Source organism: Zonotrichia albicollis, chromosome 2, assembly GCF_047830755.1.
Source record: "Zonotrichia albicollis isolate bZonAlb1 chromosome 2, bZonAlb1.hap1, whole genome shotgun sequence".
NCBI classification, from domain to species: Eukaryota; Metazoa; Chordata; class Aves; order Passeriformes; family Passerellidae; genus Zonotrichia; species Zonotrichia albicollis.
This window is the reverse complement of record NC_133820.1, coordinates 11,447,060-11,468,413: the sequence shown is the minus strand read 5'-3', so window position 1 is coordinate 11,468,413 and position 21,354 is coordinate 11,447,060. Positions and strand designations below refer to the sequence as shown.

General features: G+C 70.6%; 5 protein-coding genes and 2 non-coding genes across 8 annotated transcripts in view; 3 read left to right on the top strand and 4 right to left on the bottom strand.

Annotated features, from left to right (window-relative positions):
* The window catches only part of TIMM10B (translocase of inner mitochondrial membrane 10B), a 99,767-nt gene that overhangs the window by 44,835 nt on the left and 33,578 nt on the right, over positions 1–21,354 (top strand). The gene's annotated exons all lie outside the window — the stretch shown is intronic.
* RPS11 (ribosomal protein S11) lies at positions 491–2,694 on the bottom strand. The gene is made up of 5 exons (XM_074533204.1): positions 2,534–2,694; positions 1,690–1,821; positions 1,439–1,514; positions 895–1,024; positions 491–649 (listed from the first exon to the last, which is right to left on the bottom strand). The coding sequence occupies exons 1-5, from the start codon at positions 2,546–2,548 to the stop codon at positions 526–528; spliced, it is 477 nt and encodes a 158-aa protein (XP_074389305.1). The 5' UTR covers positions 2,549–2,694; the 3' UTR covers positions 491–525.
* Positions 737–826, bottom strand: LOC113460643 (small nucleolar RNA SNORD35). The gene has a single exon (XR_003382467.1). It is a non-coding gene; the product is annotated as a small nucleolar RNA SNORD35 (small nucleolar RNA).
* Positions 1,255–1,338, bottom strand: LOC113460642 (small nucleolar RNA SNORD35). The gene has a single exon (XR_003382466.1). It is a non-coding gene; the product is annotated as a small nucleolar RNA SNORD35 (small nucleolar RNA).
* Positions 4,153–13,494, bottom strand: FHIP1B (FHF complex subunit HOOK interacting protein 1B). Of its 2 annotated transcripts, none has more exons than XM_074533000.1 (14): positions 13,349–13,494; positions 12,936–12,977; positions 10,887–11,148; positions 10,560–10,808; positions 9,789–10,175; positions 8,915–9,073; positions 8,747–8,833; positions 8,464–8,631; positions 8,214–8,293; positions 7,856–8,028; positions 6,292–7,236; positions 6,045–6,223; positions 5,612–5,774; positions 4,153–4,730 (listed from the first exon to the last, which is right to left on the bottom strand). In XM_074533000.1, exons 3-14 carry the CDS (start codon positions 11,022–11,024, stop codon positions 4,459–4,461), a joined length of 3,000 nt encoding a protein of 999 aa, XP_074389101.1. In that variant the 5' UTR covers positions 11,025–11,148; positions 12,936–12,977; positions 13,349–13,494; the 3' UTR covers positions 4,153–4,458. The 2 variants fall into 2 exon arrangements, with proteins under 2 accessions (XP_074389101.1, XP_074389104.1); XM_074533003.1 differs by having other exon boundaries at positions 13,410–13,485.
* CNGA4 (cyclic nucleotide gated channel subunit alpha 4) lies at positions 11,132–17,754 on the top strand. Its single transcript, XM_074536180.1, has 7 exons — positions 11,132–11,493; positions 12,774–13,499; positions 13,950–14,543; positions 14,648–14,839; positions 14,915–15,021; positions 15,353–16,345; positions 16,416–17,754. Exons 1-7 carry the CDS (start codon positions 11,132–11,134, stop codon positions 17,453–17,455), a joined length of 4,014 nt encoding a protein of 1,337 aa, XP_074392281.1. The 3' UTR covers positions 17,456–17,754.
* Positions 17,875–21,196, top strand: CCKBR (cholecystokinin B receptor). Its single transcript, XM_074533096.1, has 5 exons — positions 17,875–18,178; positions 19,013–19,264; positions 19,727–19,982; positions 20,050–20,177; positions 20,679–21,196. The coding sequence occupies exons 1-5, from the start codon at positions 18,022–18,024 to the stop codon at positions 21,194–21,196; spliced, it is 1,311 nt and encodes a 436-aa protein (XP_074389197.1). The 5' UTR covers positions 17,875–18,021.

The following is a 21,354-nucleotide window of genomic DNA, read 5'->3' as shown; positions in this document are numbered from 1 at the left end:
CAGAGGTCCTGGAATCAGTTTGGGCGGAGGGACCTTTAAGGCTCACCCAGTTCCACCCCCTGCATGGGCAGGGACAGTGTGCTTCACGTCCTGTCCAACCTGGCCTTGGACATTTCAATGTGAAGGTGACACCGCCAGAGCTGGCCCCAGGTGCTGCCACCAGTGCTGAACCCCTCATTCCTGATGAGGAGGACCCTCAGGGCCTGTCCCTGTCACCACCAGGTCACTCCACACTCTCATTATTACCAAACCCACACCCAGCACCTGCTGCAGCGGCACTGGGAAGGCAGACACAGCCCAGAACAAACCACACTGACCTGGGGCACAGCAGGGGACAAGAGCAGCTGCAGTGTCCCCTTGCGCTGTGACCTGTGCCCAGCAGCACACCTGAGCCTTGTGCTGTGACCTGTGCCCAGCAGCACACCTGAGCCCACACGTCACCGGTCCCAGGCTGCACCACACACAAGTCATTCAGCTCACACACAGAGGGTTCCACCTTCCCAACATTTATTGCTCCCACAGCTGTCAGAACTTCTGGAACTGTTTCTTGGTGCCTGCAGCCTTGGTCACCTTGAGCACGTTGAAGCGCACGGTCTTGCTGAGGGGGCGGCACTCGCCCACCGTCACGATGTCCCCGATCTGCACGTCCCTGCAATGACACCCGGGGGGTCAGGGAGCTCCTGGGGCTCACCAGGCCCCCAGAGCCTCCTCCTGGCACAGCCGGTGCCTGGAACCTGCCCCTGGTTCAGTGGATGCCAGAGGCATTGTCAGCAGCCCCTCAGCCAGGGCACTCTGCAGACCATCGTGAGATTGAACATCATGACCTGTGGGCAGGCTCCAGGAGGACAGGCTGTGTCCCTGGAGGTGTGGGGACAGCCCAGGGCCAGCACGCACCTGAAGCAGGGGGACAGGTGCACGGACATGTTCTTGTGGCGCTTCTCGAAGCGGTTGTACTTGCGGATGTAGTGCAGGTAATCGCGGCGGATGACGATGGTGCGCTGCATCTTCATCTTGGTCACCACACCTGCAACAGGGGACACACGCCCGAGGGGCTGCAAGGGCACTGCCAGGCTCCCCGTGCCACCTGGCAGCAACAGGCACCAGCTCCAGGGGCCTCCCCTTGTTCGCTGGCCCTCAGTGCCAGCCCACAGCCCTCCTGTTTCTGTTACAAACCCCACCATGGCTCTTCTCCAAACCCTTCTGACCCACCTGCTAACGCTCCCCACTCCACGTGCCCCCAGCACACCTGGTCCTGTCACAGCATCAGTACAGCCTTGTGGCAGTGTCGTCATGCCCACACGGGCTCGGCAGACCATCGTGAGATTGCCATCATTTGCGGCTCCAGGACCAGGACAGGCTACAGGGCCCTCGGGGTGGGTTACCTTGGCTACCTGCCCCACACCTGCCCCAGCACTCCTCTGGGGAGGCTCCAGCTCACCTGAGAGAATGCGGCCCCGGATGGAGACGTTGCCCGTGAAGGGACACTTTTTGTCGATGTAGGTGCCCTCGATGGCCTGCAGAGACAGGTGAGTGTCAGGTGGGCACACACAGCCCGTGTGCCACCAGAGCCCAAAGCGCACTCACACACAGATGGGGAAAAGCCAGCAGAGGCCTTGAGTCTAAGCAGCACTGCCAAGGCCACCACCGACCCATCCCAAAACACCACAGCCCCCAGCCCAGGCCCCTCACCTCCTTGGGGGTCTTGAAGCCCAGCCCCACATTGCGGTAGTAGCGGGGCAACTTCTCCTTGCCTCCCTCGCCCAGAAGCACCCGCTTCTTGTTCTGGAAGATCGTCGGCTGCTTCTGGTAGGCACGTTCCGTCTGTGGGGGGGGACGGACAGCGGGGGATCAGCACCGGGGGGAGCCGGGCACCGGGACCCCCGGCAAGGGGAACTCAGCACCGAGAGTGAGCCCGGCCCCGAGCCACCGAGACCCCACAAAACCCCAGAGCCCCCGCATCCTTCCCCCCAGCCCCGGGACACCGGATCCTCTGCCCTCCCCAAATCTCGGGGCAGCGAGGCCCGTCCCGAGCTCCGGGCACGGAACGCTCTGCTCCATCACCCCCCTGTCCCGGGACACGGCCCCTCCCCGCGATGGGTAAAGCCCAGGGCACGGAGGTTTCCGCTACCCCGGAACCCCGGAGCACGGCACTCTCTGTGCTCCCCCGCCACCACGGAGCACCGAGAGCCGCCCCCGCCGCCCCCTCCCCAAACCCCGGCCCACTGAGACACCCCCCGGCCTCGCCGGCTCCGCGATTCCGGCTCCCTTCGCTCCACCGACCCCGGGGAACGGGTCCCCCGCGGGGAACGGGTCTGCACACCGAGATCCCCCACAGCTTCCCTCATCATCCTCCCTACGCCCTTAAGGACCCGAGCGGCCCTCCCGCACGCCGCCCCTCCCCGGTCCGGGCCGCCTCCCCCGCGCCCCCCACCACCGCTGGGCCGGTAGCACCCCCTGAGGGTCCCCCCGGGGCTGTCCCGGGCTATCCCGGGCCTGTCCCGGGCCTGTCCCGCGGGCCCCGCGCAGCGCCCACCTGCGTGTCCGCCATCTTGGCGAGCGCGGCCGGAAAGAGGCCGTGGAGCGCGCGGGGCGCGGGTTAACCCGGGGCGGGGCCAGGGGCAGGAAGTGACGTCACGCAGCCGGGGTGCCTCGGCGAGGCCGGAAAGGCGGGAACGGGCCCGGAATTCCTGAGGGGAGCGGAACGGAGCGGCCCCGAGAGCCCCGGCTGTGCCCTCCGTGTGCCGCTTCCAGGGGACACCTGCAGGGATGGGCACTGCAAACCTCCCCAGGCAGCCCCTGCCAAGGCCTGAGCTCCCTTTCCGTGGGCAAATTGCTGCTGCTGTCCCAGCTGAGCCTGCCCTGGCCCAGCCTGAGGCCGCTCGCTCTGCTCCTGTCCCTGTTCCCTGGGAGCAGAGCCCGACCCCCCCGGCTGTGCCCTCCTGGCAGGGCCTTGTGCAGAGCCACGAGGGCCCCTGAGCCTCCTTTGCTCCAGCCCCAGCCCCTTCCAGCTCCTCAGGGATTCTGCAGCCCCTTTCCCAGCTCCCTCAGGGATTCTGCAGCCCCTTCCAGCTCCTCAGGGATTCTGCAGCCCCTTCCCAGCTCCTCAGGGATTCTGCAGCCCCTTCCAGCTCCCTCAGGGATTCTGCAGCCCCTTCCAGCTCCTCAGGGATTCTGCAGCCCCTTCCCAGCTCCTCAGGAAATCTCCACCTCTGCCTTGGACAGGCTCCAGCCCCTCCCTGTCCTTCCTGAACTGATGGATGCGGCCCTCGAGGTGTGGCCTCAGCAGTGCCGGCACTGGGCGCTTCCCTGCCTTGCTCTTGCACTGTCTCTGCTACAGACAGGACCTCACGTGGGGCAAAACCCCCAAGAGGTGAGTGGGACTTGGTCACAGATGGATTGGCAGTTGTGAAAAGGCTCGGCTGCAGGGCTGGAACTGCAGCTAACGCAGGCAGCACCCCCAGGTTCTGGCCCGGGCTGGCTCCATGTCCCTTTGCTGGCTGGCTGACATTGCACACTGCTAGGACAAGGCTGGATACAGCTCACCCCATCTGCCCGGAGCACCCGTGCAGCTGGACAAAAGCTGAAGACACTGACTGCAATAAACACGTGAACTACTGAAATCCAGACATTGTCCAGTCCCTGTTCCCACAGGTCACACAGCCAGGGGGTGTTTGGGACACAGAATGGAACTATGGCCCAGAGAGCTTGGTGCACCCAGAACCCTCAGGAGACCCCACCACTGGGGCTCCATCCCCTTCAACCTCATTCCATCCCACCCCATCCTCATCCTCCTCATCCCTATCCCATCCCAAGCATCAGCATCTCCACCCTCACCCCAGGAACAGTGGGAAACCTCTGTGTGAGGGCCATGAAGGGGTCCTGGGGGTGTCCCCAGGGGTTGGTGCTGGATGGGAACTGCGCGGGCACCTGGGGGCGAGGGCACCCCACACCTGGGGGACCAGTGCTGGCACCTGCTCCACAAGCCGCCTGCTGTCCCTGACAGTCACAGCCTCAGCCAGGGCCCATGGCTGCCCACAGGCCCCCAGAGCTCCCAGAGCCGAGGGGGGAGCAGACAGGGCTGTCCCAGGCCAGCAGCAGGACAGTCACCCCACCGTGCAGAGGGCCCTGGCTGACCCCCACGCTGAGCGCCGCACAGAGCCCCGGGGAGGCGCTGCCCTCAATCAGACCCTTTATTGCCAAGGGTTTACACAGCACAGACACACAGCCCTCCCCATGCACAGCCCGCCCAGCCCAGCCCCGGGGCTTGCATAGAGAGCGGCCGGCCGGCGGGGCCGAGGGGGCAGAGCCAGCCCGCCCCGCGCCCCCCGCCCTGCGAGCCCCGGGGCTCCCCAGGGTCCTGCCCTGCTCCCCCGGCGGCGGCGGGGCCGGCCAAGGTGCGGCCCGGCCCGGCCCCGCGCCGCCCCAATAAATTAAAAAGGTCCGGGTTAAAAAGGGGGCTCACTCCTCGGGGGGCTCGGTGAGGAACGGCGAGGTGACGGCGTGGGCCTGGGCGATGGCGGCCAGCTCCTTGAGGAACTCGCTGAAGATGACGGCGCAGTAGACGGCGTTGCGCACTCGCAGGGCCTCGCCGTGCCGCGCCGGGGGTCCCAGGGGGTGCAGCCCCCCGTCCCGCAGCCCCTGCAGCGCCAGCTGTGCCGCCTGCCGCGCCCGCGTCGGGCTGTTGGCGTGCCGCAGCAGCAGCTCCCCCAGGGACGGCTTCCGGCTGCGGGCTGGGGGCACAGGGGGTCAGGGATATGGGCTGGGGGCACAGGGGCACCCAACAGAGCCCCCAGCCCATTCCCCAGCACAGCCCCCAGCCCAGACCCCAGGGACAGCTCGTGGCTGTGCACACACACAGGGGATGGCACCCACACCCCAGCACAGCCCCCAGCCCGGGCACACAACCCCCAGTGCAGCCCCCCGGCCTGGGCACACAGCCCCCAGTGCAGTCCTCAGCCCCCAGTTTAGCCCCCAGCCTGGACCCCAGCCCAGACCCCAGGGACAGCTCGTGGCTGTGCACACACACAGGATGGCACCCAGACCCCAGTGCAGCCCTCAGCTCCCCCACACCACCTCCAACCCTCCTTATCACACAACACACAACCCCCAGATCCCCTCCCCAGTCCCTGCATAGACCCCTCACCCCCCCACACACACCAGACTCCCAAAGCAACCCCCAGCCCACCCCACCAGCCACCAACCAGCCCCTTGCACAATGCAGCCTGTTGTGCAGACCCCAGCCCTGCCATGCAGCCCTCACCCCCCACACAACACACTGTGCAGACCCCAGACCCCGGGCAACACACAGGGCAGCCCCCAGCTCCTTGTTTAACACAGTGTACAGCCCCCAGCCCCATATGTCAGTCCCAGCTGCCTGCAGAACCCGCAGCCCCCCATGCAAACCCCAGCCCACAGCCATGTCCTCACCCAGGGTGTCGGTGCGCCGCAGGGCTGGGACAGCCCCCAGGTAGACCCCAGCCCCCATGCAAACCCCAGCCCACAGCCATGTCCTCACCCAGGGTGTCGGTGCGCCGCAGGGCCGGGACAGCCCCCAGCCCCCCAAGCAGACCCCAGCCCCCATGCAGACCCCAGCCCCCAGCCATGTCCTCACCCAGGGTGTCGGTGCGCCGCAGGGCCGGGACAGCCCCGGGCCCCTCGGCCCAGTCCAGCCGCCCCCGGGCAATCAGGTACTTCTTGGCCTTGAAGAGCAGGGCTGGGAAATCCTCTTGAGTGGCAGCAAAGCTCTCGATCTTGTTCTTCACCGAGCCCAGCACCTGCAGGACCACAGCACGGAGGTCCCCACAGGAACAGGGGTTCCCATCAGATGGGGTGTTCCCTTCAGCACAGGGTACCCCAGCGGGAATGGGGGGGGGGTCTCTGCAGTAACAGGGGAACCAGAGGGGGTTCCAGCCATGGGGGACATGGGGCAGGGATGGGCTGGGCAGCACAGGCGAACTCAGCAACCTTGGGGTTAAAAAGGGTTAAAAGCCTTTCCAACACCCTCCCATGACTCCGTGAGGGCAGGGGCTGCCCAGGGGCCATACCTGGAGCAGGGACTTGACGCTGGGCTGGAAGACCATGTTGGTATTGAGCAGGAAGGAGCGCAGCAGCGGCTGGGGGTAGCAGGCCAGCTGGGCCACCAGCCCGGTCAGCAGGAAGTTGACATAGAGCGAGTTGTGGGGCATGTTCTCCAGCTTCCCGAAGAGCACCGACACGAAGGGGCCTGGGGACACGGCGGGGTCAGGCAGGGCCCGCGGGGAGCCGGGACCCTCGCCGTGCCCCCGTGCCCACCTGTGAAGGGCTGGCTGGGGGGCGGCCCCACCGCCCGCGGCGGGCTGGCCACCACCTGCGCCAGGGGGTCCGGGGGCCGCGGCGGCGCCCGCCCGGTGCCCGCGTCCCCCTCGGGCAGCGCGGCGAAGCTGGCGAAGGCCTCCTCCTCCTCGTGGGACAGGGGCGGCTCGGGGGGCTCCGTGGGGGCGACCGGGGCGCCCCCCACGCCCCCGTTCTGCATCTCGGCCTCGATCTCCCGCAGCTCCTCGGTGAAGGTCTCGATGGAGACGCCGGCGCCCGGCGGCTCGGCGGGCACGCGGGCCAGCAGCTCCTCCAGCAGTGAGTCCACCGAGGGCAGGGGCTCCCAGCCGGGCGGCCGCGCCCCAGCGGCCCCGTTCGGAGCGCCCCCGCCGCCCTCCCCCTCGCCCTGGGGGCTGCGGCGCACCTTCTTCACCGCCACGTCCCCCTCGGGCCGCCCCGGCTCGGCCGCCCCGTGCGCCCCGTTCAGCAGCGCCCCCCCCTCGCGGGGCTCGGGGCCGGGCCCCCCCGCCCACGGCTCGTCGTCCCCCAGGGCCCCCCCCGGCGCCTCCCGCGCCCCCTCCTCGGGCAGCCCCCGCTTCTTAGTCCGTGGCGTGGGGGGCCCGGGGGGCCGGCCCGGGGGGCTGTCGGGCTCGGGGGCGCGCGGCTCCTCGCCGTCGTAGGGCGCCGACCAGACGCGGCAGGCCCAGGCGCAGCGGTCGATGCTGTGCCGCGCGTCCCGCAGGTACTCCAGGTAGTTCCTGTCCAACTCGGCCACCTCGTCCCGGGGCCCGGGCCGGGCCGGGCTGCCCGAGGGGGGCCCGGGCGAGCGGGGGGCCGCGGCCTCGGCGGGCGCCGCGCTGCTGGCCTGGCGCATGAAGAACGACAGGCGCGACGGCGTCGACGGCTTCGGGGCCGGGTGGGCGTCTGCGCCGGGGCTGCCGTGGCCTGCGGGGGACACGGGGCAGCACCAGGGTCAGCACGGGGGTCAGGACCGGGAGTCAACACCAGGCTGGGGCTGGGGGAATGCCAGGTGCCACAGGGGTGGTGGCACAAAGCTCAGCACTGAGCTGGCGGAGGAACGACATCCCAGCGGCTGCAGAGGTGGCACAGGAGAGCCCAGTGCCGGGACAGGCTCAGGTATGTGGGGGGATGGCATGGCCCGGCACTTTGGCAGGATGGGGTGGGGATGGGGCTCAAGCTGCCACAGGAATGACACCAGGGGCTCAGCGCTGAGCTGGGACAGAGTCCAAGGGGACAGCAAGGCAGAGCTCAGCAATGGGATAGGATGGGCCACGGCTTGAGGGGGCCATAGGGATGGCACAGCTGGGACTATCAACAAGCTGGAGCAGGGGCAGGTTACAAGGGGCCATGGAGACCCCAGGAGAGGGACCCACATCAAGCCAGGAGGGGGATGGGGTCTAAGGGGCCACAGGGATAGCATGGGACAGCTCAGTGCCAGGAGTCTGAGGGGCTGCAGGGACCCTGGGAGAGGGCTCAGGGCTGGTACAGCGTCCAAGGGGCCATGGGGAGGCTGTGGGGGGCTCTGAGGGCCGCAGTGGCGTACCCCTGGCCCGGGCGGGGGGCTCCTCGTCCCGGTCGTGGGGCGGCGGGGGGCTCTCGGGCCGGCAGCAGCGCGGGATCAGGGACAGGAACTTGGCCGCTGTCTTCCCGTAGATGTCCAGGTCCCGCACCGCCCGCTTCTGGCTCAGCATCACGTGGCTGCAGGGCAGCAGGTACCTGTGGGCAGGTGGCACAGGGCAGCTGCAGGGGACACACGGGGACCCTGCACAGGACCCCAGCCCCTTCACAGTGGGGCAGATGATGTGGCTGCCTCACATTTGCATGCACACCTGGGACAACTCCCCAGGCCCATCCCCCAGGAGCCCCAGAGTGGGCCAGCAGCAGGTGACCTCACCCCTCACCTGAGCACCAGCTGCAGCATCACATCCTCGCAGTTGAGGCTGAGCAGCGTCCGGAAGAGGCTCAGGGACACCATGCACAGCTGGGGACAGTGCAAGGTGTCAGAGGGGCAGCAGAGCGGGCAGGGGGCAGTGCCACCCACCCCATGGCAGGACAGGGGAAGGGGATGGGAATGGCACAGGGATGAGGACACTGGGGATGGGATAAGGATGATGACAGGGTGCTGGGGGGCCGAGGGGGCACAGGGCTCACCCGGGAGTTGCTGTTGATGCGGCCCACCAGCGTGTCCAGGATGGTGGTGTTGTCGTGCCGGTGCAGCAGCACGAAGCGCAGGAAGGTTTTCAGCAGCGCCGTCTCGCTGACGCTGCGCAGGAACAGGTCCAGGTACGCCGTGCTCGCAATCATCTCCTCCACCGAGGTCTGCACGAGGGGCATGGGCAGCTGGGGACGGGCACCACGGGGCCCTGCCCACCCGCAGGGGCAGTGGCATGGGCAGGAGACCCCCATCCCACCCATGTTGCCGGGGGCCCCTCACCTTGTGCAGCGCCGGCCCCATGACGGGCACAAGGAACCCATTGTGGACGTAATCCACCAACTGCTTCTGCACCAGCGGGTGGGCAACCTGAGGGGCCGCAGGGGGGTCAGGCAGCCCCTGTGGGGCTGGGAGCCCCTCTCGCAGCCCCTTGCAGCCCCTCAGCCCCACCTGGATGACGGCGTTGCAGAACTCGAGCGAGTTCATGAAGAGCACGAGGGAGGAGACGCCGATCCAGTCCTCGCGCCGCAGGAAGTGCCAGTCATCCCCTCGCACCTCGATCTTGCGGGGCAGGGAGGAGTAGAGGGCGCTCAGGCCCGTGGCCAGCACCTGGAACACATGTGCTCTGCTGCCCCGCAGCCCTCCCCAAAGGCCAGGCACCTGCCCCACAGACCTGCCCCACTGCAGCGCTCCAGGCAGGGCAGCTGGGCTGGGCCCTGCATCCACCACTGCACTGGGCCCTCCACCATCCCCAAGCCTCCCATCACCTCCAAGCACCCTGCTCCCAGGCCCCTCACCCCCAAGCCCTCCATCATCTCCAGGCTACTCTGTCACCTCCAAGCCCCCCATCACTTGCACACCTTCCATCACCCCCAGACCCCCCATCATCTCCAAGCACTCTATCCCAAAGCTCTCCACCATTTGCAACCTCTCCATCACCCAGCTTCCATCATTCCCAAGTCCCTCATGATCCCCAGCCCGGCCCCCCACCATCCCCAGGCCAGGGCAGGACTTTTCCCTCTAGGCCTGTCCATGGCTCTTGCCCAACCCTGTGCCAGCAGTGCAGGATCCCAGCACAGTCCTGGGGAGGGCACATCACCCTGGGAAGGGGAACGCTGCCCCGAGGAGGGAACGCTGCCCCACAGGGAGGGGAACGCTGCCCTGAGCAGGAGAACGCTGCCCCACAGGGAGGGGAACGCTGCCCATAGAGGGGAACACTGCCCCATGAGGGGAACGCTGCCCCACGGGAAGGGGAACGCTGCCCCATGGGGAGGGGAATGCTGCCCCAGGGAAGGGAACAATGCTGCCCCAGGAGGATCCATACCGGGCAGAAGTAGGAGTTGTCGGTGATGGACTGGGCCACGGCGCGGTTGCTGGCCGACATGGCCATGATGAGCAGCAGCGCGTCCCGTGCCTGCTGGCCCCGCACGCCCTCGTGGTGGATGAAGGGGATGAGGAGCGAGAAGATGATGAGGTTGGCGGGGCCCTGGTCCGTGTGGCTGTGGAAGAAGAGCTCCAGGATGGCGGGCTCGCGCGCCACGGAGACGCAGAGCTGGTTGAGCAGCAGCACCAGGCTGTTCTCCAGCGGGGCCGAGGCGGGCTCGGCGCACACGCTCAGCAGGCGCAGCAGCGGCGTCAGCACCGGCTTGTGCCGCAGCAGGGGCTGCCGGGCCTGGCTGATCAGCATCTCGTACAGCTTCAGCTGCTCCACCTGCACAGGGGCACAGCAAAGGTACAGAGACCACCCGGGCCTGCTGCTCCTCCAGCACAACCCAGCCCACTCAGCCTCGGCCCCAGGTGCCACATCCACGTGGCTGTGAAACCCCCAGGGCTGGGGATCCCAGCAGTGCCCTGCGCCATCTGGGACAGGGCTGCAGGGAATTCCTTCCATGAGGAATTTCCTCCAGCACCACAGAGTTTTCAGGATGGCTCGGGCAGTCTCAACCCCAACCCAACCTGAACTTGCCATGGGACAGTGCCCTATGCTTGGCCTGGCTGACCCTCAACCCAGCACCTTCACCCTTGGGATCCAGCCTGCCCCAAGGTCCCCAGAAACCCCCAGCAGTGCAGAGCCCTCTGCTCCCCTCACTCAGACCTTCCTCTCCTCGGTGAAGTCGCCCTGCAGATGCCAGCACAGGAGCCGCTCCAGCAGGTTCTCAGCAGCCACAAACTCCAGGATGGGCCCGCAGGCCATGTCCCCGTCCCCCTGTGCCCTGTCCTTGTCTCCGTCCCCCCAGGGCCGGTCCTCAGCCAGCAGGTTCAGCATCTGGTAGGTGTTGTTGCGGACGGCGCTGAGGTCGTCGGGGGCCGGTTTGCTCCCGCGCCGCTCCAGGATCCGCAGCACCTGTGGGAGGGAGAGGGGCAGCAGCGGGCCCTGGGGGCCGCAGGGTCGGGGATCCTGGCCGCCCCCAGCCCCGCTCACCTGTGCCCAGTGGTTCTTGAAGACCATGAGGCAGGTCTCGGGGTCGGCGGTGACGGGGGGCTGCAGGCTGGCGCTGCGGGGGGCTCGCTGCCCGCCCGCCCGTGGGGTCAGCTTGCTCAGCCAGCTCATCCTCTCCATGGGCACGGGGTCACGCGCGGCACCGGGGCGCCCCAGCCGGGCTGCACGCGGCCTGGCACCACCGCGGGGGCACGGGGCAGCGGGCGGGGGGCCAGGGGCCTCTCTCCATGCTGCTGCCAGCGGGCTGCAGGGACAGGGGCGTCAGAGCCCGGCCCAACCATGGCCAGCCCAACCTCACCCAGCCCAACCATGGCCAGCCCAACCTCACCCAGCCCGACCTCACCCGGCCCAACCACAGCCAGCCCGACCTCACCCAGCCCAACCATGGCCAGCCCAACGACAGCCCGCCCAACCTCACCCAGCCCGACCACGGCCAGCCCAACCTCACCCGGCCCAACCTCACCCGGCCCAACCTCACCCGGCCCAACCTCACCCGGCCCAACCTCACCCGGCCCAACCTCACCCGGCCCAACCTCACCCGGCCCAACCTCACCCGGCCCAACCTCACCCAGCCCAACCACAGCCAGCAGCAGGGAGGGAGGCAGAAAGGGGAAGAGGAGGGAAACCAGGAAGGAAGAAAGTCAGGAGGAAAGGAAGGCAATCGAGAGGAAAGGCAGGCAGCAGGGACAGCAATGGGAACTGGGCCGGGCAAGCGTGCCGGAGCAGTGGTGGCTGCAGGACTCTGGATCCCAGCCCTGCTCACGCCCAGGACTGGACTTTAAACGAGGAACCAGCCCAGCATGGGTGTGGGGCGTGCCCAGCAGCCACGGGGACACCGGGACAGCTGGGACAGCTGCCCACCCCCATGCTCAGCAGCACCCACGGCAGCGCTGCCAGGATATTTATAGTGCCCCGTGCCCCAGCACCAGCACTGCCACCACAGGCACCAGCACGGCACTGAGCACCAGAGCCACAGCCCCGGTGTGCCGGGGGCACAGAGACACCACAGAGACACCAGAGGGGCCCCCCACTTCCCCACCAGCTCGTGGGGAGGGCAGTGGCTTTGAGAGGCAGTGCCACAGCCCTTACACGGCGCTTGGGGAAGTGAAAGAGCCATTAAAGACACCCCAAACCACAGAGGCAGGAAGGGAAAGTGGCTGAAGCTGGGGCAGTGGGACACAGCACAGGCAGGGCCTGTCTATTTATACCCTGCTCAGCCCGTCCCACCCACAGCCAGCGCTCGTGTGGCTGCTAAAGTTAGAGCCACTGAATGCCAGGGCAGTGCCAGCCCTGCCACCAGCACTGCAGCCCTGCAGGAACAGAGGCAAAGGCCACAGTGTGGTGTCCCTGTGCAGGGACCCGTGTGACACACGGCCAGAGCTGTGCTGCAGGGACAGGGACAGCAGCTGCCACCACTCCTGTCCTGTACCAGTGCCCCTCACCCCAGCCTGGCTGTGCCTGTCACATGCCAAAGCACCCAGCCACTGGGGCACAGCACAGGCCGTGGCACCACCCCAGTGTCACCCCAGTGTCACCCCAGTGTCACCCCAGTGTCACCAGGACGGGCTGAGGTGGGAGAGCACCTGCCCAGGCAGCAAGTACCCAGAGCACTGGGGCTGATCAGGTGCCACCAGGGCAGGGACAGAGCCACTGCAGGCAGGACACTGAGGGCACAGGGACACCAGGTGCCACCAGGGCAGGGACAGGGCCACCGGGGCACGGCCACCACGGGCAGAGGATGGCTCCCAGTGCCAGGAGGTTGTGGGTGATGAGCGCCGGCCTGTCTGGTGCACCCGGGAACCGAGGCACGGTGCGGGGGTCACCGAGGGGCCGCCAGGGCGGTGCGGGTGAGGCGAGGGGCTGTCACAGCCCCGGGCCGCGGTTCCCCGGCCCGCGGAAGGCGCTGCTCACTCGGGCATCCTCAGTCCCGGAGCCGCGGAGCACCGGCACCATGGCAGAAACCGGGACGCCCTCGGGCTCCGGGGTCACCCGTAGCGGGGCCCCTGCATGCCGCGGGGCCGGGCCGCCTACCTGGGTCAAGGTCGCGGCGGTCCCGTCCCGTCAGCGCCGCACCTGCGGAGGGCACAGGAGGCGTCGGGCGCGGGGCCGGGACCCCGGGACCCCCCGGGACCCCCGGCACCCCCCGGGCCTCCGCGGGACGGGGCCCCCCGCCCCTGGGCACTGCGGCCCGCCCAGACACGTCCCCGCCGCGGCCCCTCGCCCTCGACACCGCCCGGGCCGGGCCGGTCCCTCCGGCCCCGCGCGGCCAAGGGCGGGCGGCGGCCCGGGCACCCCGGCACCGCGGCACAAGGGCGGCTGGACCTGCCCCGCGGCCCGCCCCGCTCCCCGCACTCCCCCTCCCGCTGTCCGCGCTCGCCGCGTCCCCATCGCCGGTGCTCCGGCGCCCCCCGGCCTCTCCCGGTCCGCGCGGCGCCGCCGCTCACCGCCCGCCCCCGCCACGGGCCCCGCGCTCCCGACGCCATCTTCCCGCCGCGCCCGACGCACCGCGCGCGCGGCCACGCCCACCTATGCACAGAGGCACGCCCACCGCGGCACGGGGACACGCCTACATCCCTCGGTGGGCGTGGTCTCTCCGTGAAAGCCCGAGCGCTCATTGGCTAGGCCGTGAGTGGGGCGGGGAAGGGGCGCGTGGGAGCCGGGACCCGGGATCAGGGACAGGCGGTACCGGGACACCCCGGCACCGGGTACCCTGCGCGAGCACCCCCGGAGCGGGGCATCCCCAGAAACCGGGAAGCCCTCCGAGCTGGGCAGCGGTAACCGGGTACCGAGCTGCCGAGACTCCCGGCACCGAGAGCCCCAGCACGGGCACCACCCGGAACCGGGCACCGCGCTGCCCAGCCACCCCTGTACTGGCAGCCCCGTAACTAGGCACCCCGGTACCGGGCAACCCTGCACCGGATAGCCGGATACCTCAGTAACCCTGCACCGGATAACCCCTGCACGCTGCACTCCCCGGAACTGAGCGCCTCTGAATCCGGCACCCCGGGACCGGGACCGCCAGAACCCCTCTGCCGGGCACCCCAGAAACGCGCCCTCCCTGGCCCTGGGCACCTTGTGCCAGATAACCTTGTGCCGGGCACCTCTGTGCCAGGCAGCCCGTGCCAGGTGCCGGGAGCCGCCGCCGCCTCTGCACCGGGTGCTGCCTGGCACCGGCTGTTGCTCCCGGAGCTCACCTCGGCCCCGCACACCTGGCCGCGGCTCCGTGCCCCGGCGTGCCCGGCGGAGCTGGCACGGTGGCTGCTCCGCCCAGGAGTCCCCGGGGCCAGCGGTGCCCTGGGGACCCCTCGTTGCTGGGACACGCCCGGTGTCGCAGGAGCCGCGGGTCCCCTGGGGGAGCCGCGCCCGGCACCGGGGCTGGCGGCAGCACCCGGCAGGTGCTCAGGTGTGCAGGACCCCCGGTTACCGGGACACACGGGATCCCCGCTGTGAAGGACTCCACCGGGACCCTCGGCTCCGCCTGTCCCGCCGCTGGGCCGGGCTCCGTCCCGGCAGCACCGCTGAGCCATGGCCGCAGCCCGGGCTGGCACCGGCACCGGACACGGCACGGGGTGAGCGGGGCACGGCCGCCTCCTGCGGGCTTGGGGTAGGGGCGCCGCAGGGACCCCCTGAGTCCCACCGGTGCTGGGGGGGCTGAGCCTCGGAGCCACCGGCAGCCGGGCTGAGCGGGGACAGAGGGACCCCAAATGGGGACAGAGGGACCCCCGGTCCCCCTGTGCCCCCAGCCACACTGCCACCCCCCTGCACTGGACCCTGGACCCCAAATGGGGACAGAGTAACCCCCGGTCCCTCTGTGCCCCCAGTCGCACTGCCACCCCCCAGAACTGGACCCTGGACCCCGCCGGGGACTGGCACTACCGATGGATCAGCCTCATGGTGCTGCCCATCCTTTACAACTGGGTCGTCCTCATCCTCAGGTACCAGGCAGCAGGGTTGGGGTTGGGGTGGGGGTGTTCCGGCCCCGTCCCAGCAATGCCCCACTCGTACCCCAGGTGCTGCTTCCCCGAGGTGCAGGAGGCACACGCGGGGCTGTGGCAGGCCCTGGACGGGCTCAGCGATGTGTTGTACCTGCTGGACATCGCCATGCACCTCCACACAGGTACGGACCCGCAGACAGACACACGGACACACAGGTGTGTACACACACACCTGCAGGTGTGTACATGTACATACACACGTGTGCACTCCCACCTGGTTCAGCCACCACCCAGCCCCACACAAAGGGTGTCTGGATGGGTGGTCTCGAGTCTCACACCCACCCTCACCCCCCAGCCCCATGGCAGCCCAGGGAGCCGCCAGCCACCTCCCGAGGCTGCCCACCCAGGGTTCCTGTGCCTCCCTGTGCCCCGGGCTGGGCACTGCGTGGTCCCCACTGCCATCACAGGGAGCAGGGTGCCCGGGGTGCCACGGCTGCCCTGGCTGCCCAGCAGGTTTCCTGGAGGACGGGATCCTGGTGCGGGACGCCAGGCGGACGCGGCGGCGCTATCTGGGCTCCTGGAGCTTCCCCTGGGACGTGGTGGCCGTGCTGCCCACCGAGCTGCTGTGCCTGCTCCCGGGGGTGCCGAGGGTGCCGTGGGTGCCGGCGGCCCGTGCTAACCGCTGCCTGCGGGTGCCGCGGCTCTTCGAGGCCTTCGACCGCTGCGAGACGCGCACGGGATGGCCCAACGCCTTCCGCATGGCCAAGCTGATGCTGTACCTGCTGCTGGGCATCCACTGGCACGCCTGCCTCTACTTCGCGCTGTCGGTGCGCCTGGGGCTGGGCGCCGACCCCTGGGTGTGCCCCAGCTCCCCGCGGCTGCTGCGCCGCTACCTGCACAGCTTCTACATCTCCACGCTGGTGCTGGCCATGGTGGGCGACACGCCGCCGGCGCAGCGCGAGGAGGAGCTCCTCTTCCTCACCGCCGGCTTCCTCCTGGCCGTGCTGGGCTTCGCCACCATCACCGGCAGCATCAGCACCGTCATCGTCAACCTGAGCTCGGCCGGCAGCGCGCTGTACCCCGCGGCGGGCCCGGTGCGGCGGTACCTGCGGGCGCGGGGCGCGGGCGGGCGGCTGGCGGCGCGGGTGGCGCGCTGGCACCAGCACCTGCGGGCGCAGCGCAAGCCGCCGGCCGAGTGGCGGGTGCTGCGGCACCTGCCGCGGGGGCTGCGCGCCGAGGTGGCGGCCAGCGTGCACCTGGCGGCCCTGCGGCGAGTGGGGCTGTTCCGCGGCTGGGAGCGCGGCGTGCTGCGGCAGCTGGTGCTGCGCCTGCGGCCGCAGGTCTTCGGGCCCGGCGAGTTCGTGTGCCGGCGCGGGGACGTGGGCCGAGAGATGTACTTCATCCGCGAGGGCCGCCTGGCCGTGCTGGCCGCCGACGGCGTCACGCAGCTGGCCGTGCTGGGCGCGGGGCTCTACTTCGGCGAGATCAGCCTCATCAACATCAAGGGTGAGCCCCGCGCCGCGCCCCGACGCCCTGCCCGGTGCGCTGCCCTCGGCTCACGGCCCCCGCCCCGCAGGCAACATGGCCGGGAACCGGCGCACGGCCAACATCCTGAGCATCGGCTACTCGGACCTCTTCTGCCTGGGCAAGGAGGACCTGGCGGAGGTGCTGGCCGAGTTCCCCAGCGCCCGCGCCGCCATGGAGGCCAAGGGCCGGGAGCTGCTGCTCCGCATGGGCCAGCTGGACACCGGGGCCGAGGCGGCGGCGCTGGCGGCCGAGGCCGAGGCGGAGCGGCGGCTGCGGGGGCTGGAGGCAGCCCTGGAGGGTCTCCAGACGCGGGCGGCACGGCTGCTGGCACAGCTGGAGGCCAGTGCCCTGCGCCTGGCCCTGCGCGTCCGGCGCCTCGAGGGACGGCTGCAGCTGCGGGACGGAGCAGTGCGGGACAGGGCGGTGCGGGACGGAGCAATGCGGGACGGAGCGGGGCGGGACGGAGCCGTGCGGGCAGACAGGGCAGCAGGAACGGCCCCACCGCAGCAGCCTGCCGGCCCACAGGGTCCTACCGGGGGACAGGGCCCCACCAGAGTGCAGGGTTCAACCGAGGCACGGGATGTCCTCAGGGCACAGGGTCCTCCCAGGGCACCGGGTCCCTCCGAGGTGCAGGGTGCCCCCAGGGCACAGGAGCCAGGCTCCGCAGGAGGACAGGGAGGCACTGGGATGCAGGGCCCCTCCAAGGCACAGGGTCCCCACAGGGCCCAGGGTCCCAGTGACGTGCCAGGTGCTCCCAAAGCACACGGTAGCCCCACGGTGCAGGGGCCCCTCAGGGCACGGGGTCGCATTGGGGCACGAGGTCCGCGTGGCATGTATGGCCCTGGGGGGGCACAGGCTCCCCTCAGGGCACAGGGCACCCCCATGGCACAGGCTCCCCTCCGGGCACAGGGGCTGCCCAGGGCACGGAGGCAGATCGGGACACGAGGCCCCGGTGCCATGTACGGTCCCGGCAGGTCACAGGCTCTGCGCAGGGCGCGGGGTCCCTCCGGGGCACAGAGATCCACAGGGGCGCAGGATGTCCCCGGGGCTCAGGGGGTCCCACGAGGGGCGGGGGTGCCGCGGGACTGAGGGGTGACCGGAGGGGGACACAGCAGCGACCGCTGGTGCGGTGACACCGGCAGCTGCTGCTGCGGCACCGGGACCGGGAGAGGAAGGAGCCGGGATGGGGACGGGGCCGGGTCGGGGAGTTTCGGGGCCGTGAGCAGCTCGGGATCCCCGGCCCCGCCGCTCGTCCCGGGGCAGCCGGGGGAAGCGGTGACCGACCCGCGGTGGCGGCCGCCGCCCGGTGCCTCAGCAGCGCTCCCTGCGAGCCCCCCGAGCCGCCCGGGACTCGGCTGCAGCCCGGAACCCCCCGAGCCCCGCTCCCGGCGCTCTCCACGGCCCCGCCCGTCCCCCCCCACCCCGGGCTCCCCCCGATCCCGCCTCCCCCGCGCCCCCCGGCACCCCCCGGGCTCCCCCCGCCGCCGCCGCCGCCCCCCGCCCCCGGCCCGCCCCGCGCCGGGCGCCGCCCCCGCTTATCCAGCGGCGGCTCGGAGCGGATCGGAGCCTCGTCCCTGCCGGAGCCTCCCGGTGCCCGCTCCTTCCCGGTGCCTCCTGCCGGAGGAGGGGCGGGGGCAGGCGGGGGGGGCCCCGCCATGGACCCCCGGCCCCTCAACGAGTCGCTGCAGGAGATGCTCTGCCGCTCCGGGAACGGCACCGGGAACGGACCCGGCACCGGCACCGGCAACGGGACCAACGGCTCGGTCTGCGACCTCCTCCGCAGGGGCCTCCGCGGGCCCCCGGGGCCCAGAGGTGAGAGCGGGGCGGGGGGAAGGAGCGGGAAGGGACCCCCACCCCCGTTCGCGCCCGGCCCTGCGCCCCCCGCCCGCCGGTACCATCCCGCTCTGTCCCGCCGCGCTGCCCTGGTGCCCGCCGCTCCCGTTCCCCCGGTGCCCGAGCGGAGCCGCCCCGTGCCCGCCGTGCCCTCCTCAGCCGGCACCATCGTCCCGACCCCCGCGGGCTCGGCGGCCCCGGCGCTGCCCGCGGTTCCGATGCGGATCCCGGCGCTGCCGGGGGAGCGCGCCGGGCTGTGCCGGCGGCAGCGAGAGGGCGGAGGGGATTCCGACAGGGACGCCACGGACACGGCAGCGCCCGCCCCGAGCCCCTGCCCCGCTGCCGGGCCCGGACCTCCAGCGGACCCTCGGCTGGGACCACCCCAGCCCACCCCTGCTCGGTGTCACTCCGCGCTCCGGGCAGGACGTGCCCGGTCCCCGCGCCCGGCACCGAGGCGGAGGGTGGGCAGGATGGGGCGCCCACCTGCAGGGGGGTCCCTCACTCTCGGAGAACTGAGCCGAGGAGCGGGGGGTCACCCCGAATCCCGGCGGCCGCCACACGTGGGGAAGCGATGCTCTCGCCTGATGGGTGTGCGCCGAGCCCGCGCCGGAGCCCCGGGGTCCCGGTGCCCGGGCCTGTGCTGGGGCGCCTTTGGGGTGCCCTCACAGCGTGTCTGGGGGGCCCTCGGGGTGCCATGGTGGTGACTCGGTGGTGGCCTCGGGAGTGCTTTCACAGTGCCTCTAGGGTGCTACCGGGGTGCCACCGGTGTGCCACCTGGGTGCCCCGGGTGCCAGCGCAGCGCCGTGCCCGCAGATCTGGACGTGGCGGTGCGCGTGGTGCTCTACGTGCTGATCTTCGTGCTGAGCGTCGGGGGCAACGCGCTGGTGGTGGCCGTGCTGGCGCTGAACCGGCGGCTGCGCACGGTCACCAACTGCTTCCTGCTGTCCCTGGCCCTGAGCGACCTGCTGCTGGCGCTGTGCTGCATGCCCTTCACCCTGCTGCCCGGCCTCATGGGCGCCTTCATCTTCGGCGACGTCGTCTGCAAGCTCGTGGCCTACCTCATGGGTAGGGGGGACACGGGGGGCTTGTCACCTCCCATGGGTGGGGTACACGGAGGCTTGTCCCCTCTGCTGGGTGGGACACAGTGGGGCTTGTCACCTCCCATGGGTGGGACATGCGGGGGCTTGTCCCCTCCCATGGGTGGGACACACCGGGGCCTTGTCCCCTCTCCTGGGTGGGACACGGGGGTTTGTCCCCTCCCATGGGTGGGGCACACGGAGACTTGTCCCCTCTCCTGGATGGAGCGCACGGGGTTTGTCCCCTCTCCTGGGCGGGGTGGGACACGGCGTGGGGGCCTCATCCCCGCCTTGCCGGTACCGGGGGCGCAGGGAGGGGGCTCGTCCCTTCTCCGTGGATCCCTGGGGGTTATGCCCACCCCCGGGCACACGGAACCCAGCACAGGGGCTCAGGGGAACTGGGGGCCTGCAGAGTCACGCCGTGCCCGCCAACACGCCCCGCTGCCCGCAGGGGTCTCGGTGGCCGTGTCCACCTTCAGCCTGGTGGCCATCGCCATCGAGCGCTACAGTGCCATCTGCAACCCGCTGCAGTCCCGCGCCTGGCAGACGCGGTCCCACGCGTGCCGCGTCATCGCGGGCACCTGGGCGCTGGCGGCGCTGCTGATGCTGCCCTACGCCGTGTACAGCAGCACCCGGCCCGCCGCGCCGCGCCCGCCGCCCGCGCAGTGCACGCACCACTGGCCCAGCGAGCGCGTCCGCCAGCTCTGGTGAGTCCGGGCACCGGGGGGAGACGGGCCCGGGGGGACGCCCGCTGACCGGGGCCGCCCGTCCCAGGTACGTGCTGCTGCTCCTCGTGCTCTTCTTCATCCCGGGCGTGGTGATGACGGTGGCGTACGGGCTCATCTCCCGCGAGCTCTACCGGGGCATCCGCTTCGAGCTGGACGTCAAGAGGGACGTGGCAGGTGAGGGGTGGGGCGGGGGTGACACTGCGGGTGACGCCTGGCGTGGCTCCTGTGTGGGCAGAGTGCCCACGCCAGCAGCAGAGGCAGGGCTGAGCCCTCAGCCCTGCTCCCACAGCGGTGTGCTCCTCTGAGACACCCCCTCTCCCGGGGACCTCCTGGTAGCCTCGGGGTGCAGCGTGTCCCCGTGGCGCCATGGCCATTTCCGTGTCCCCGTGTCTACATGGCCATTTCCGTGTCCCCTGCACCCATCCCATCCTCCTGGAGGACGCTCCCGGCAGTGTTGGGGTGCAGCGTGTCCCCATGGCCATTTCCATGTCCCCTGCTCCTGGAGGACGCTCCTGCAGTGTCAGGGTGCAGTGTGTCCCCATGATGCCATGGCCATTTCCATGTCCCCGTGTCCCCATGGCCATTTCCATGTCCCCTGCTCCTGGAGGTCGCTCCCGCGGTGTCGGGGTGCAGCGTGTCCTTGCAGTGCCGTGACCAAGCCACCTCGCTCCACAGCCCAGCGCGGCTCCGGGGCGGACCCTGCGCCCAGCTGCGACGAGGGTGACGGCTGCTACCTGCAGCTGTCCCGGCCGGGCGCGGCGCTGGAGCTGCGGGCGCTGGGGGCGGCCGCGCAGCAGGACCGGGCCCGCATCAACAGCTCGGGGGCGCAGCTGGCGGCCAAGCGGCGGGTGATCCGCATGCTGGTGGTCATCGTGGCCATGTTCTTCCTCTGCTGGCTGCCCATCTTCGCCGCCAACACCTGGCGCGCCTTCTCCCCGCGGGCGGCGCAGCGGGCGCTCTCGGGCACGCCCATCGCCTTCATCCACCTGCTCTCCTACACCTCGGCCTGCGCCAACCCGCTCATCTACTGCTTCATGAACCGCCGCTTTCGAAAGGCCTTCGGGGCCACCTGCGCGGGCTGGGGCTGCCGCCGCGCCTGCCCCCGCCGCCCGCCCGAGGACGAGCCGCCCATGGCCAGCGCCTCGCTCTCCAAGTTCAGCTACACCACCGTCAGCAGCCTGGGGCCGCCCTGAGCCGCCCCCCGAGCAGGGACCCCCGAGCCCCCCAACGCCGATGCCTGGGCCCCCGCTAGCGGGACCCCCACGAGCCCCACGGCCAACCCCTCTCTCGCCAAGCTCAGCTACCCATCCTCAGCAGCCTGGGACCCCCGAGCTAGCCCCCTTAGGCCCCC

What these genes read in the sequence shown, in the direction of transcription:
- RPS11 (XM_074533204.1), bottom strand. An exon ending in GCTTCAAGACCCCCAAGGAG is followed by an intron (nt 1,515 to 1,689) that starts GTGAGGGGCCTG and finishes CTGTCTCTGCAG; the next exon opens with GCCATCGAGGGCACCTACAT. An exon ending in CACCTGTCCCCCTGCTTCAG is followed by an intron (nt 650 to 894) that starts GTGCGTGCTGGC and finishes GTGTCATTGCAG; the next exon opens with GGACGTGCAGATCGGGGACA.
- FHIP1B (XM_074533000.1), bottom strand. Translation starts at nt 11,024, where the DNA reads ATGGAGAGGATGAGCTGGCTGAGCAAGCTGACCCCACGGGCGGGCGGG. An exon ending in TGGGGCCGGCGCTGCACAAG is followed by an intron (nt 8,632 to 8,746) that starts GTGAGGGGCCCC and finishes CCCCTCGTGCAG; the next exon opens with ACCTCGGTGGAGGAGATGAT. An exon ending in ATGCTGCAGCTGGTGCTCAG is followed by an intron (nt 8,029 to 8,213) that starts GTGAGGGGTGAG and finishes ACCTGCCCACAG; the next exon opens with GTACCTGCTGCCCTGCAGCC.
- CNGA4 (XM_074536180.1), top strand. Translation starts at nt 11,132, where the DNA reads ATGCTGCTGCCAGCGGGCTGCAGGGACAGGGGCGTCAGAGCCCGGCCC. An exon ending in TCGGTGGGCGTGGTCTCTCC is followed by an intron (nt 13,500 to 13,949) that starts GTGAAAGCCCGA and finishes CGGGCACCCCAG; the next exon opens with AAACGCGCCCTCCCTGGCCC. An exon ending in TGGGTCGTCCTCATCCTCAG is followed by an intron (nt 14,840 to 14,914) that starts GTACCAGGCAGC and finishes CTCGTACCCCAG; the next exon opens with GTGCTGCTTCCCCGAGGTGC.
- CCKBR (XM_074533096.1), top strand. Translation starts at nt 18,022, where the DNA reads ATGGACCCCCGGCCCCTCAACGAGTCGCTGCAGGAGATGCTCTGCCGC. An exon ending in CGGGCCCCCGGGGCCCAGAG is followed by an intron (nt 18,179 to 19,012) that starts GTGAGAGCGGGG and finishes CCGTGCCCGCAG; the next exon opens with ATCTGGACGTGGCGGTGCGC. An exon ending in GCTCGTGGCCTACCTCATGG is followed by an intron (nt 19,265 to 19,726) that starts GTAGGGGGGACA and finishes CGCTGCCCGCAG; the next exon opens with GGGTCTCGGTGGCCGTGTCC.